General features: G+C 45.1%; 1 protein-coding gene across 1 annotated transcript; it reads right to left on the minus strand.

The window, feature by feature from the left end:
• Nucleotides 1-2,686: 2,686 nt before the first annotated feature.
• LOC114691036 (aldo-keto reductase family 1 member B7) lies at nucleotides 2,687-15,009 on the minus strand. The gene is made up of 10 exons (XM_028866148.2): nucleotides 14,855-15,009; nucleotides 11,989-12,156; nucleotides 9,739-9,855; nucleotides 8,547-8,624; nucleotides 6,765-6,887; nucleotides 6,397-6,503; nucleotides 5,938-6,019; nucleotides 5,403-5,486; nucleotides 4,735-4,817; nucleotides 2,687-3,034 (listed from the first exon to the last, which is right to left on the minus strand). Exons 1-10 carry the CDS (start codon nucleotides 14,918-14,920, stop codon nucleotides 2,992-2,994), a joined length of 951 nt encoding a protein of 316 aa, XP_028721981.1. The 5' UTR covers nucleotides 14,921-15,009; the 3' UTR covers nucleotides 2,687-2,991.
• Nucleotides 15,010-15,445: the final 436 nt, after the last annotated feature.

Raw genomic sequence — 15,445 nt, forward strand, 5'->3', positions numbered from 1 at the left:
CCGCTTTGAGATACCCACCCCTGGTCTGGGCACCAGGAAGGTGGATGCGCTGATTGGCGCAGTACCCTTGGCATGCTCGGGCTCCCAGGTGAGCGCGACTGGTGGGTTGGGGGTGGGAGCTGAAATCATAACCACCATTACCTGGGAGAGTGGTTCTTGGATTTCAGCCCTTTGGCCTCTGGAGGTCGGCAGCGAACCCTAAAGACAGACTGAAGCCAACCTCCAGCTTCTCTCTGCAGGCTCCCATGGCACCCCAGCTTCACATGTAAGCTGTCTCCCCCAAGGCACAAAACTCCAGTAAAGTCCCCAGACAGGCGATTACTCACTCAGAGGCACCAGATTGCTGGGAACCCGTGTGCTCTCCTGTCTCCTTGTTGCCTCTAGGTTGGTGTCAGGAGCTCCACAGAGAATCTGTGTTCCCAATTGCTGGATGCCACCCACTGACTAAGTAAAGGGTACTGCGGGCAGGGGGCACCCCTCAAAACCTCCACATAGCACAACTAAATTAAAATGACTGTAGGTCATGGCATATCAGAGTGGGATATGAAAAGAAAGATGCCACTGCATGAAAGTAATAGTTTTAAAACTAAAGCCATCCTTTTTTACCTGACAGCCGAGGAACACAGGAAAGTTAGGTATTAGGGGAACTAAGGAAAACCCACTTTAAGCCACTTGTGAAATACTTGCTGTGACTTGAGATTTTCTCTTGCAGGAGTCTCTGGATTTGGACTGGCAATAAGTATTTACACACAGAGAATCTATGAGTTCTTCTCTTTTCACATGAGCCTTCTTCCTTTGAGAATGCACGAGGTAAAGGAGAACATACCAGAACTACATTCTACCACTTTCCACAGGTAGGGCGAGCTTGGCATGGTGACCTGAGGTCTTTGGATAAGGCAAAGTTGTTGACATTGGGGCTACCATGGAAACTGGTTTACTAGCCACTTTCTCATGCATGGACATGCCTATCCGTGCACATCCACTACAAATGCATGGCTTGGTGTCTTACAATCTAGGACAGACACATTTGTACACAGCAGCACAGGAAGTAGAGCAGGAAGGAGTGAGTCTCAGCTCTGTTAGTGTCTGTTGCACACTTGCTTATGAGCTTTGTAGTGAAATATCTGCCAGTTTGCCTGTTTGCAGGGAGGCAAGGTTGTGGAAAGGATTATTTTTCTGAGATCAGTCTTTACCGCTTGGAATTACCATTTTGTCATTAATATATGAAATGAATGTGTACCATAGAAGCAGGGAGGTTTCTCCACACCAAACAATAGGAAGTGTTCATTCTGCTGTTAGTGGGAGGTGAGAGGTGGCAGGCTGAGATTGTTCTGTGTGTTTCCCAGGATGCTCTGTTGGGTTCGCTCAGGTATGGCACGTGTAGTTCCACAGCACTGCTGGAGTTCTGCCCTGTCCTGGAAAGCCACAGTTCTGTCTTCCTGCTGCCTTTTCTGTACTTGTGTTTTTGTAAAAACACCACTCGCCCCCCCCCCATGTCTGCTGCTTGTCTTGAATATCCTGGTCACAAACAGAGGTAGCTAACTAAAGGCTAGTAAGGCTACTAAAGAGGGCTCAAGGTAATTTGGCTCTGGACTTTCAACATTCTGATCTTTCAACATCATGGGACTTCAAATCCCTTAATCAGCTTTGCAGAAGGTTCAGCTGAGGGTGTGACTCTTTCCAGGAACTTTTGTTCATACTGGTCACCACTTAGTTCTTGGTGGCTTCCCGTTCTTCCTTCCTTCCTTCCTTCCTTCCTTCCTTCCTTCCTTCCTTCCTTCTTTCCTTCCTTCTTCCTTCTTCCTCCCTCCCTCCCTTCCACCCTCCCTTACCTCCTTCCTTCCTTTTCTCTTTAAAGCACTCAAACCAAATGGTACAAGCTGTGAGCTGTGTTGGGGTGTATAAGACACCAAGGATGCCACTCTTTCTCTCAATGAACAGAGGCACCCTTGTGGATTTCCCAGGCTCTGCTGCCAGCATCTGCAACTTGGGCATGATGGCATATTACAGACAGGGTGGGAAAACCACAAGACAAAGAATTGAGAAAGTCACAGGGGAGAGTGGAGGGAAGGAGCCAGGAGAATGCTTGGGAGGAGGGTGGGTGTCAAATTGCCTTGAGATCTCCCTGAAAACACCTTTCCTTGAAAGTCGATTTAGGCACCTACTTCCTGGGGCCTTCATCAAGTTCTTGGCTCCCTGACACCTCAATTTCCTCTTCTGTAAAATGGGAATTGTGAGATTTTGGATGCAGTAAGTTTACTCATTAAAAAACACTTCAAACTGTGTTGGACACTTTGGTGACTGCTGGTGAGTTTTGTCAACTTGACACAAAAGGGACTCACCTAGGAAGAGGGAACCTCAATCAGATGGTCTGTGGACATGTCTGTAGTGTAGGGCACTTTTTTGATTAATGATTGATTGGTATAGGAGGGCCCAGGCCTCACCCATGGGCAGGTGGTGCTGGATTTATAAGAAAGCAAGCTGAATAAGCTGTGGAGCTAGCCAGTGAGCAGCACTCCTCCTGGTCTATGCTTCAGTTCCTGCCTCCCACTTCTTGTTTCTGTTTCTGCCACGAATTCCATATGTAATAGACTGTGACTGGATTATGTCAGACCAACGAGCCCTTCCCTCTACAAGTTGCTTTTGGTCATGGTGGTAATCAGCAATAGACAACACACTACAAGACTTATTATTATTACTACCCTTTATTTATTTATTTTTTTTGAATAATCAGTGTTATCAGAGTCCCTGGTGTTTAACAAAGATTTGGTCAGATCTTCCTAGTGGAAACTATTGTCCTTTGTTTCTCCAAGCCACATTTCCCTGTGGCAGTCTGCTCCTGGTTGAGCTTGAGGATTTAAATTCAGCATTGTGTGATTGGGGCCTACATCAAGGTTGATGTTGGACACACTTGGCTGAAATAGGACTCAGGAGCGACTGTCACACAATGAAGATGGACTCCACCAGGCAGTCTCATCCAGTGAATCAGCTTCAGTACTCTTCATGGAAGGGGTAGTCCTTTTCATTAATTGCACTGCAACAACAAAGATGGAGAGGAAATAGTCCACAGAAGGAAAGATGTGGCGGGAGGGGGGCATCCTCATATACCATTCTTATATCCAGCGATCTCTGTGCTCTTCAGTCTCTTCCCCAACATGACTATGGAGACAGGGCATGGTGGGGAGGGCATGCAACACGACCGTCCCCCTAAAGTATGAGGGGAGTATTAAGGAAGGAGGGTCTGCTAACAATTAATGACATGGCCACCAGTAGATTGTCCTAACGAGGGGTCAGAAGCAAGACGACACACAGCTGAGGGCCTCACAACTACTGTCTCAAATTCTCACAAAGTTGTGAAGGAGAAAGTACTATTGAAATTGACAGATGGTTCATTAATATTAAATAAGATATAAATATTATCAAAGAGCTTAAAGTGTCTGCTATATCTAAACTAGTATTCAGTGATGTTTGCTGTAGTTAATACTGCCATCTCACTTTGTAGATAAGAAAGTGACTTTGTGACATTACCCAGACTACCCCAGCCTCATCTCTAGTGAATAAGCAGTAGAGGTTGTATTAAGACACAGCTCGGTTCACTTCTGAGTCCACCAAATCCACTAGCTCCACAATCCTCCCAGTTGATACCCACTGGCATAATAAACACATCCCCAAATCTCAACTTTCCCCAAATGATACTTCTGGACTTGAGTTGCTCAAGCAAAAACAAAACAAAGAAATAAAAACACATTGAGCTGTTAAATGCTTTTGGCAAATTTAATTGACTATGTGTTCCCATTTATCTAGATTTTGATCTTCCTCATTTCTTCCCAGACACCATGATCCAGGTCCAGTGACTATCATCTTTCCCATGGGTTATTATAATATTCTCTCAAAGCACAAGTCATTGTGAATCTTTTAAGGCCAGCCTCCTCTGCTCAAAATTCCCTCATGGCTTATCCCTCCTCTACACCTAATAAGCAAAGGCCTATACAAGTCTGTATCACCTGCATGATCTTAACCTGAAGTTGTCTCCAACTTCTTTTTTTCTTACAGTAACACCCACTCATTGCACTCTATTCTCAATAGCCTCCTTACTCAAGTGCTCTGAACCTGTTGCATCAAGGCATTTGCAATAGCTGCTATGACTGTCAAGAATGCTATTTCCTTCATATCCATGTTACTCATCCTTCACCCTCTTCAACTGCCACTTTATCAACAAAGCCTCCCCTAGATAATCGTGTATTAAAGCATCTATCACACAGGGCTCACCACATCCTGTGCCTTTGTTTTTCTCTGTGGCATTTGTTACTCTCTGATGTACATAGTTAGAGTAAGCTCACTTTTCCCTCTGTAGAATATAAGATGGGAAACAGGAATTTTGTAGTGTGATGTCATAAATATCTAGACCATTCCTGCCCATAGCACATTGAAGTAAGTTACTGAGTGAATGAGGGAGGGAATGAGAACTTTTGACTCCCACATAATAGTGACAACTCCTTTCTTTAAAATCCTAGCTCTGGGTATAAGTTTCAGAAAATGAGCATCAAATAACAATGTCTCTACTCCTGGTGATTCCCCTGGACTCAGACGTCAGTTTTTCAGAAGAGCCTTAAAATAGTATTTGAAGACAAAAGTCATCCCCCAATCCCTCACGCCTTCTGCTCCTTCCCACTAACCCTTTACAACACTAGAGAAAGGCCTGCTCAACCTCCTCCTTAACTTGGTGCCACTTACGCAAACACGCCACAGGCCCTCCAGTTTTTGTTGAAGCTGAGGATGGTGGCCATCTCCTCATCACTCAACTGGAAATCAAAGACCTAGAAAGTTCCAAAAACATCCTTAGCCAGGAAAGTGTGGGTGGGACGTGAGGTTCTAGGCATTTCCTCTAATATGTCCATGGCAAACACATTATTCTCTAAACTGAGAGTAAATTATAGAATTTCCTGTTCTGAGCAGGAAGAGCTTTGGCTTCTAGCTATGCTAAGTGCGCACAATGACTGTGATTCCTGAAAGGCATTTCAGAAGGACAGTTTTTCAGTCCAGCACATCTGTCTATACGACGTGGGTGAGAGGACAAAGACAACACACAGCTGGCCAGGACAGTGATCGGCCTGTGATCTAAGAGCTCAGTGGTTTGCAGTGGTCTCCTCAGTGGTGTAAGGCACAGCTGTGATCAGTCCTGACAAGGCTTTGCTGGTACCTGCCCCAGTCCATCCATGACCCACTAGTGATCATCCAGCCCTGTTGAGGCCAGCTCTCTGGCCTAGGAGTTGATAAAGTGCTTGGAACAAGGGAAGACACTGGCAATGAAGGAATGGAATGAGATGCTGAAGGACAGGGACCCTCCTTCCCTCCCATCGTCTGTTCCACTGAAAAATATCAGCTAATCAACCGCATCTTACCTGAAAGTTCTCACGTATGCGTGAGGGTGTCACAGACTTGGGAATCACCACCACATTCCTTTGGATATGGAACCGAATCAGAACCTGTGCATAAGGAAGAGAAGGCATGTGTCCATTTATCTACAAGAACTCCTCCTTCTGGTGAAATGGCGACTAAGTAGTTCCCTATGGTTCAACAACAACAATTAATATTAACAAGGCACGTCACTACTAGGGACATTTGCCAGTTGCCTCCCTATGTGATCCAGGAAACAACATTATGACTTTCCTGGTCAGGAATGAGGAGGGCAGCCTGTGGTCGTAAGGCTGAGACCCTATACAATTGGCACCTGAACCGCAAACCCGAGGGCTTGGCAGGAAGCTGATGGCCAGAGGCAGTCCTTGCTGCAATGATACTGGTCGTGTTTTCTGAAGCTTCCAATGGACTTATGATTCCCACTTGTCCCTCTCCAAGGGATTAAAAGCAAGCAACACAGTTAAGTACATGACTCCATGAATGGATTGCTGGGGGAAAGGAAAAAACACTCTGTTTTACCTGAGCTGGTGTCTTCTTGTGCTTGGCAGCAATCTCCTTGATCTTGGGAATCTCCAGTACTATGGGGTCGTCTGGCTTGGCACTAGAGGAAGAAATATGGCTGGAGTGAAAAGCACCATGGCTACCTGCCAGTGAGCATCAGTTCCACGTCAGTGCCAAGGCTGAGCTTTGCAGCCTTTTCCCTCTGCTGCAAGGCAGGTGGCGTGATCTGAAAATGTTGTGTCTTTCCCCTGGGTTCATGCATACATCTAATGCTTAGTAATTTGAGAAGACTGCCCCAGAACTGGATGGTAGAAATGGGGTATTTGGGGGGACCTGACATTTTAAAAACTATCATTTTAAAAACACTTTGTCATCAATACATTTTCTCATGGGACTTGAAATTTCATTTGTAGTATTAACCAATTATGGAATCCCAATTTTAAGAGTAATAAATGAGCTACCACTCTGAAGCCTTACTGAGGTCTGTCTGGGGAGCCCAGCGGGCTGTATGCTGTGATGCCAATGCCCTTGGAGTGACAGAACTGGATCAGTTTCTCCTGGGTGAGGTATGGATGGCACTCAATCTGCAAGAGAAAACACCCCCATCATCAGAGGAGCAGTCCTGCTTTCTGGGTGGTCAAAAGCACTTTTCCACGTAAGGAAAGACAAAGGCCAAATACAACTCATGGGTAGACATGCTACAGACTGGACCCAGAGATCTGCCTCCCACCTCCCCGAGCATCCTGAACACAGACCTCAGAGATGAGACTCAGTAGATAGTATGGAAATTGCCTCCCAGTGTGGAAGCCGTCACAGAGCAGGACCCTTCAGCAAAGAGAATTTACCTGATTCATCACTGGCTTGTGTTTCAGTCCAGGCTTGCTCAGGAGCCTTTCAATCTGCAAGTGGTTGAAGTTGGAGATGCCCAGGGCTTTCACCAGCCCCTGGTCCACCAGTTCCTCCATGCCCTGTCACAGTAAGGAAGACCGTTTGATGGTTGTAGGAGGACACAGGGATGCTGGCTTGGCTTAGTCCTTGGATAGGAGGAATGGCCCCTGCATGGCAAGGTCCAGTGAAGCCCTAAAGGGGATTCCCATCTAGACTGTGGTGTCCATACGGCTGGTTTCAGCGCTTCTACCCCTCCCCGGCATCATTTCTATGATCTCTTTTTTGGTTTATAGTTTTGTGGTATTAGGGACTGAATCTATGATTACTCCTGTGCTAGACAGGCCATCTACCCCTGAGCTTCATCTCTAGCTCCATCCCTCTTTCCATTTTTCAGTTTTGAGACAGGATCTCTGTAAGTCTCTAACATGGCTGTGATTATAAATGTGCAGCAAGGAATGCTTTGCCAATATATGGACCCTGGCCAGGTACCCAGCCTGGACTTGGATGGCCTGACATCTGTCCCGGTGGCCTTTTGTCCAACCCAAATTGCATCAAGCTAAGGATGTGAGGTTTATTTATTATCTAAATAGAATGAGCTTGTTCTGAACTTTTCCAAAGATAATTATCCAGCTGATACTGGCAGCCTTACATTGAAAATGAATATATAATTTGTTCATTCTAAGTTCCTGTTTATAATCTGCTTCAGGAATGTAAACATATACAATGCGCTTGCTGCTTGGGATTCTTACAGCCCAGTTCAAGAGCTAGGGATCCAGTCACTGAGCCATCACCGCAGTACTGGGAACCTCAGCTGATTTGGCAGTTCAGATGAGGAAGATGAGGAAGAAATCATCTGATCCCAGGGGAGACATTAGGAAGAGGGTTTAAATTGGGGCTGAAAACAAAACAACACATGAAGCAAGGTGGTAAAATCGTGAAGAGATTGGGGGAAGGAGGACCTAGGCTTAGAGGCAGGGACAAGCAGGGTGTGTTCAGCTGGCACTTGGTGTCTCATCTTTGCCTACAACTTGGAACACTCTGAAAGCTCTAGAAGAAATGCACGTCTAGGTTCCACACCTTGGCTTCTGAGGATTTCTCTGGAATGCAACATGGGCATTAGGATGTTCTGAACTCCTCTGGAGATTTAGTGTACAGAGTTGAAAACCGAAGCATGGATGTGGACAGATTTTTCTAGGCAGGGCAGCTGGATGTTGATGAAACAAGAAAACCCAGTGGGCAGTGAGATACTGTGAATGTTCTTCTGTGTCCTAAGTCAGGTTTGGTTAGGTTGTATGATCCATCTTGCCCTCCTTACATTCATTTCTCTTTCCCTCTTTTGAATTCTATTCCCTGAGGTTTCTATTGGATTTGCTGTGGGTCCACAGAACTGACACACAGCTGACGTACTCAGTCCTGTTGGTTTCTACCAGAGCCTCTGACTGGCAGCAAGACATGGACCAGGGAAATGTCTCAGTTGGTAAAGGTCCTTGGTTACAAGCTTGACAGTCTCTCTCTATCTCTGGAACCTACATCTTAGAAGGAAAACAACCTACTTCTGCCCTCTGACTCTCACAAGTGCCTGCACATACATCACTTTAAAGTGGAGAGGGAGAACTGGAAAATAATTATCCTGAAGTTATATACAGAACATTCGAGCCTTTTCACATCAGGCCGGAGTCTCAAGGGGCCCTGACAGAAGACTTTAACTCTGAGCACCCTGGAAGCAAGTTGGAACCTACCTCCCAGGCATCCAAGAATGTGGATTTACTCATGAGAAGTTTGCCATTATTGTCTGTGGGGAATATCTCACTCCCAGCCTGTAAATAAAAAGAAAAAGCTCACTGGAATCTGCATTTAGATACCTGGTCCTGTGAAGAGATGTCTCAGAACAGTGCACTAAGAAATACCTATGCCTGCACAACATTTGGTCAAACTCTGGAGAGCTCACATAAAAACAATAATCCTCAATCAAATGTCTATATCAGTTCACCATAGGATGTGAGCCCTCTATTTCTGGCAATACTGGATAGGCTCCAGATACATTATTATAGAAGCCATTATTATCACCCCATAAATTAACCAATATAAACTTGGAGGAATTTTAATTTCAAGGTCACTAGACAAAAGTTCTATCAGAAGGGTGTGGTTATCTGGGAGAGTGGGTAGCCAGCTTCTGCCTTTGCCACCTTCGGAAGGCTTGAATGTTGGAGACTAGGCCACTGTCACCACAGCTGTTCCTGAGGTCAACAGAATGAGAACTCACAACCCTCCAATCCTTGGGAGCAGAGCCACAGACACTGTAGAGTAGTTCTTCAGGCTTGGCTAACTAACTGCCAATATCGCCACACTTGGAGGTCTCTCCCTGGGCACACTTTAATTTCTAGGGACTTATGCAAGATTATCCTAAGATGTCCTACCCAGGGCATCCTGGGCATGGATTCAAGAGGAAGGTGACTGGTCATTTGAGCTTATCTGAGATGGCAGAAATTACTGTTTCTTTCCAACACAGTTGCATGCAACCAAGCACGAAGCTCACCAAATACCACCTGTTGTCTCGGCCTCCATGCTACAACAGGGTTCTTTTTTGCTCTGTGCATGATCTTCTGGGGACCAGAGAGATGGCTCAGCAGATAAGAGCACTTGTTCCTCTTGCAGAGGACCTGGGTTTGGTCCCCAGCACCCATGTGGTGTTTCACAACCAATCATAATCCAGGTCCCATGGATCCCATGCTCTCTTCTGACCCCCACAAGCACCCAGCATGCACATGGTGCACATACATACATTCAGACAAAACATCCATACACTCATGATAAAATTAAATTTTAAAAAAGATCTCCTGCATCACCCCTCTCCAGAGTCACAGTCTTGGCACCGTAGCCACTTTGTGGCATCTCCCAGAAAGTAGAGTTGAGGCAAAGAGCAGCTCAAACCTGGAATCCCTGTGGCCAGTGCACTAGATACAGGTCCAGATAGTCCAGTTTCAGATCTGTGAGGGTTTTCTGAAAGCATTTCTTCACCAGGCTTTTCTCAAAGAAGGTGGGCCACAGCTGCAGGTGACAAGGGGGCATTAGGACTAGGGAGAGAAAGAGCCACACCGCAGTCACCCTCCCTGCTTTGAGATTTGTAAACCCCAGGACAGGCCATTCATTTATAATAAAATTAGTTAAGTAATGCAAGCCAGTAGTGAATGGAAAAAAAGAAAAGAAAATTAAAAAGGAAAGGAAAGGACATGACCACTCTTAGGTATGGTGGAAGAGAAAGTTTATTGTAGATAAAAGGGGGAGCATAGGTAGAGGCAGGGACATCTGGAATATTCCAGAATGGACATGACCAGACTGAGATGGGCCATGGGAGGTGGTGAGGGAAAGAGGGGAATATGGTCCAGCAGCCTGGAGGCCAGAGGTACAAAAGGGGCAGGTAACCAAAATGTCTGGATTATATAGGGAAAAGCCTCTGGGGAATGGGCAGCCCAGCCCCTGGGCTGGAGAGTTCAGGATAGATGGTGGGGCAGCTAGTCATACCCTGTAACAGGTAAGGACCTAGGGATGCTGGGAGAACCTGGTAGTCAGGCCCCTTTTGATACATTAAATATAAAACACCTCAGCTGTTTGTCTGGGATTTGAAACTTATCAAGTAGGTGGGTCATCAGCTCTCATCAAGTCAAGGTCATTTCCTAAGGGTTCTTCTATGCTCTTGATATTCTGTTCGTTTCTTTGGTCATTTAACACAGTTGGCCGTTGACTAAGATTTATATTCCTATGTGATACCCTGCCTTGGCTCTCATTTCTCAGAGAGCAGGAGTTGTTTGCTCTTAAAATTCAAGCATTAGGGCACAATTAGAAGCAGCTGGCCCTTTTAGTACTTCCTTGTTCCCAGGCTGGCCAGGCCCTGTGATGAATGACAATTAGTACATATAAGTGTAGCCACTCCAAGAGTGGCTGTTTGTGTGTGTGTGTGTGTGTATAAATCTGCCCAGAGATATAAAGGAGGCAGGGGAAAAGGTCTAGGAGACATACAAGGGCATAGGATCAGCTGGTAAGCTCTTGAAGCTGGCCATACCCAGAGACTTTTACCTGCCTTGAAGTCATATTCACTAATGGAGGCTTTTAAGGGCCAACCTCCAAGACCTCCTCTCAGGGTCCAAAGGAGATGCTATAGTAAGCAAGGGAAAGACTAACGGCGAAGGAATGATTCCACTCACACTGTGACCTTTCTGTCCATGTCTCCTCATTCCTTTGCTCTCCTCCTAATTTTCTTGGCCTAATTGTCTGTAATTTTTTAGTTCTAATTCTCTGTTCTCATCTTTCTGCTTCCTCTCATCTAGCCTAATCAATCTTTCACAGTAGGCTCTAAACAAGAGTTGCCTCTCTCTCATTGGTCAAAAGCACATTCATAGGGTAAGCGATAAGGAGCCGAGCCATTTACCATGGCAACACACATTTTCAAGGTTTTGGGAGTAAGAGAAGGGGCCATAGTGCCCAAATGAGACAAACTTTGAGACATAGGTCTATTGTCAGCAGACTTGGCAATCAAAGAATTGGCAGGCTTTTCTTAGGGTGCTTTGTGTTAGTAATCTTGGTAGACACCTGTGACCCTGACCTGTGCATAACTGTAAAGTTTTAAACTCATGATCTATTTATAAATGCCTTTAGTCTAGTTTGAATTTGCTCTGAGGTAAAAATGAGCTAAATGTGTGCAGTTTGTATCAGACTGAAGTGAGATTGTTATTTTTGTTAGTGTGAGTAAAAGGAACAAGGCAAGCTCTAAGTGTCTACAGTCTCATGGGACAATAGATCTAGTTATGAAGCATATCCTAGTATATTTTCAACATATCAAAAATTGTACAGTTAAATGAAAAGTCATCTTCCTGACCATCCACAGATATATGTGTGCCTGTAAGATTGAGATGCAATCATGTGATTACATATAGACATTTCATGAAAATGTTTGGTAATGGGAAGATATCATTGTTGTAATTGTACAAGAAGTCTACAAGAAATAGCCAATTCTTTCAAAAGGCAATAATTTCAAAATGCTCTGTGTTTTGCTTTAATCCTCCATCAGAATTCTTGATTCTTGTGGGTTGACCTTGTAAATGACAGTTGAATTCTCACTGTATAAACCTGTGACCTGTAATAGCTCATGATAAGGGCCTGACAATCCACCATGGGCCATTGTACCTTGCTGACGATGAAGAGGTCCTCCCGCTTCACAGCCTTCTCTTTGATCTTCTCTTGGATGGCTTCTCCCACTTCATTCTCATTCTGATAGGCATAGGCGCAGTCAATGTGGCGATATCCAGCATCAATGGCGGCCTTCACAGCTTCCTTGACTTTGCCTGGTGGGGACTAAAAGAGAATAGAAAAGACAGTTAGACACTTTCAAGGCCCCCTCTTAAAGGCTCCACATAGACCAGATTCTCAAAACTATAGCCTTGCTGGGATCTTTAATCCAAGTAGACATGGGAGAGGAAAGCATATATTGGGAAACTTTTCAAAGCAAAAGAAAAAAAAAGAATTATTATTTTGTTATTTCCTTCAATTTTGGGGTTATCATTTATGTGATGGGTTTCATCATGGCATCTTAATACACATGTCATTGTAATATTATCACCCATGTCCTAGTCTAGTCAATATTTAGTTGTCCTCTAATCCAGGTTGATCTTGAAGTCCCTCCAGTTTCTGAGAGTGACAGATGGCTCTCCTTGCAACTTGTCCAAGGTCAGTCTGAAAACTAGATTCTGAAGAGACCAAGAGAAATTTTCAGACTTCGGAGAGAAGGACCTCAAAATGATTATTACAAGCTAATTTGCTCTGCCATGGTGGAGTATGAGGCTGAGCAGATTCCTCAATTTCTCTGAACCTTGACAACAAATTATAACAACAATAACAGGCCTGCCTCATGAGACCTTTGTGTTGCTTGTTTGCCACAAGAATGTGAAGTTTTTAGCACATCACCCACACTTAGTAAGGCTCGGTGGATGCAACATGTGCTCAATGTTTCAGAAAAGGAACGAATAGAAAACTCTAATAACTGATTTTTTTTTCCCCTGACCAATAAGAAAAAGAAGAGAAAAGAACATTTAAAACGTCACCTTGTGATCTAACCTAGCCAAACCAGATATTAGTGTAGGAAAAGTAACACTCAGTACTCATCTCTCTGCAGAGTATAGAGCTGCATGCCTGTGATCCCACTATGAGAGGCACAGAGGCAGCAGGGTCCTGACCCTGAGACCAGCCTGGGGCACATTACCATCTCACTCCAAACAAAAGAACATCTGTTGGATGTGGAAGCCCATGTTTGTAATGTTAGTATTTGGGAGGGAGAGGGTAGGAGAATCATGAGTTCAAGGCCAGTCTCAGCCACATAATGAGCAACAGGCCAACCTGGGATACATAACACACTCTCAAACAATAAAAATAACATTTTATCTCTCACAAAATCTAAACATTCTTTTTAAAGTTTCAAACTGTGAGAAGCACATTAAGCAGAGATCAACAGTTACACCATCACGTGAACAAGGAATTGCCAGAAACTCAAAAGCTCTGGGGTTGGGCCCAAGGCCCCACCCTCGTGCATGCCCACTGATGAGCAGACCCTTACGGCAGCACCATCTTTTAGGTGGAAGATTCTGTCCCTCCAGCTGCTCCCAAGTAACCACACAGGAAGGTATTATTAATAATAAGTTATTAATAATTAACTTGGTTGGTAGCTTAGACTTGTCTCCAGGCAGCTCTTACAACTTAAATAACCCATTTCTATTCTTCCTCCCAGCATTCTCTCTGCCCTGAAATTCCTGCCTAGCCATCTACCCATGAGCTTTTTATTAACAGTGAGAGCAACACATCTTCACAGTGTACAGAAATATTGTTCCACAGCACCAACTCCTTACCTTGAAAACAACTCCTTTACGATATTTACATCTGCTTTTGAAATTCTGAATGTTGAACTATTGTGAATTTATCCAAGGTGAGTAGATTCCCTGGAGATTTATGGTTATTTGTTACCTTAATGGAATGTGAAATTTCTAATTTGGTTGCAAGTCTCACTGTTCTAGGAAGATTTCAATCCAGCACCAATCACAAAGAGGGATCCTACCCTCTGTGAGAAAGAGAACCCGACGAGGAAGACTGGAGATGAGTCTCTGAGACAGGAGAGAAGGATTCCCAAACAGCTCATGGTCCAGGGATGAAGGTTTACACCTGTAATCCCACTGTTCATGAAGCTGAGGCCGGAGGGTTACTCCAAGTTCCCTTGAGGCCAGTTAAAGTGAGACCCTGTCTCAAGAAGTCAAACTGCAAATTGAAAACGTTCTGTAAACAAGCTGGCTATTGTCATGTTACCACTGAGCAGAAAGGCAGAGTTAGAAGATGGAACAATGCCAGACTTGTCCCGAGAGAGGCTGGGAAATCTGCTTCACTGAGCACTGGGATGGGCCATGGAGCAACTTGCCAGGAGATGAACACACCCAGGGCAGACCTGAGCTGACTCCAGCCCAGGTTCTGTAGTCCTCATGCTGCTCAAATATCACTGTGTCAGGGAACTACACGGAGTCTCGGTCAAGGGCAGGGATTCAGTAGCCTGGGCTGGGGTCTGATACTCTGTCTCTCCCCCAGAACTCCACCCCCCCACCCCTCCCGCTATCCCCCCATTCCCCCCCCCCCCGCCCCGCAACTGGAATGCTGGCATAGATCCTTACATCCTGAGCAGGAGAGGGAGAAGGGTCATTCAGAACTCTCTCCTCTCTCTCAGTCACTCAGCCAGTAGCAAACTGAGAAAAGAGTCTGAGAAGGAGAAGCTTCTAAGAAAACAATGGCTCTGAAAACAGTTTTCTTCCCAAAGTACAGTACAAAAAGCAGGAAAACGAGCCTCATTTCAGAGAAAGGCTCGTCTTGGAACTTTGCAACCCAAAGAAGCCCCAGATGAAAGGACATTGGGGGCCAGCTCTGGGCTTCCTTCATTGTACAGCAGCAGATGCTGGGCAATGAGAGAAAATGCCAAGGTCCCCCCTCAAGAGAAGCTGGTGGCCCAAGACGACACACTCACCTTCCAGGTGCCCAGGCCTACGATGGGCATCTTGGCTTTGGTGCTGAGCTCCACGAAGGTGGCCATGGTTGCTGCAGGGACTTTCCTGAGAGAGCAGATGAATGCCTGCTTCCTCTCTAAGGAGGCTGGAAGAGTGTTTATGTCCTGGATAAGGAGGCGGGCTCTTACTGCATTGGCAAGCAGCCACAGTCAAGGGGCGGGGCACTCAAACAGGATATTCATTCACATCTTTGTAGGACTGATTAGCGTGAACAAAGATTAAACTTTGTACATTGCGAAGTCTCCCTGATGCAGCATGCATGATTTACTGTGGAGTGCAGCTCAGAGGTTTGTGAACCTAAACCGTGGGTGAAAGGTTCTCCAGGATGAATCGGCAAGTTTATTAGGAAGGAGACACTGCCATGGAAGTGGATATAACTCTAGTGAACTGAGTGGGTGTTCCAGATGTTTGAGGCAAGGAAAAATGTCAAGGCAAACTGAAATACCTTACAGTAACTATTTTGAAACAACCGTGATGGGCCACAGAAGAATGTCTGTTTTAGAGTAAACTGACAGATGACGTTGCGGAAAGATTTTTTTTTTTAATGTAAG

The sequence above is a fragment of the Peromyscus leucopus genome, chromosome 3, assembly GCF_004664715.2.
Source record: "Peromyscus leucopus breed LL Stock chromosome 3, UCI_PerLeu_2.1, whole genome shotgun sequence".
Classification (NCBI taxonomy): domain Eukaryota; kingdom Metazoa; phylum Chordata; class Mammalia; order Rodentia; family Cricetidae; genus Peromyscus; species Peromyscus leucopus.

Excerpts from the sequence above, each read along its gene's own strand:
- LOC114691036 (XM_028866148.2), bottom strand. The coding sequence starts at position 14,920 with ATGGCCACCTTCGTGGAGCTCAGCACCAAAGCCAAGATGCCCATCGTA. Across the intron at positions 8,625-9,738 it reads ACTGGCCACAGGGATTCCAG|GCTGGGAGTGAGATATTCCC; the intron begins GTTTGAGCTGCT and ends TTTTATTTACAG. Across the intron at positions 3,035-4,734 it reads AGGGCCTGTGGCGTGTTTGC|TGCAATTAATGAAAAGGACT; the intron begins GTAAGTGGCACC and ends TTGTTGTTGCAG.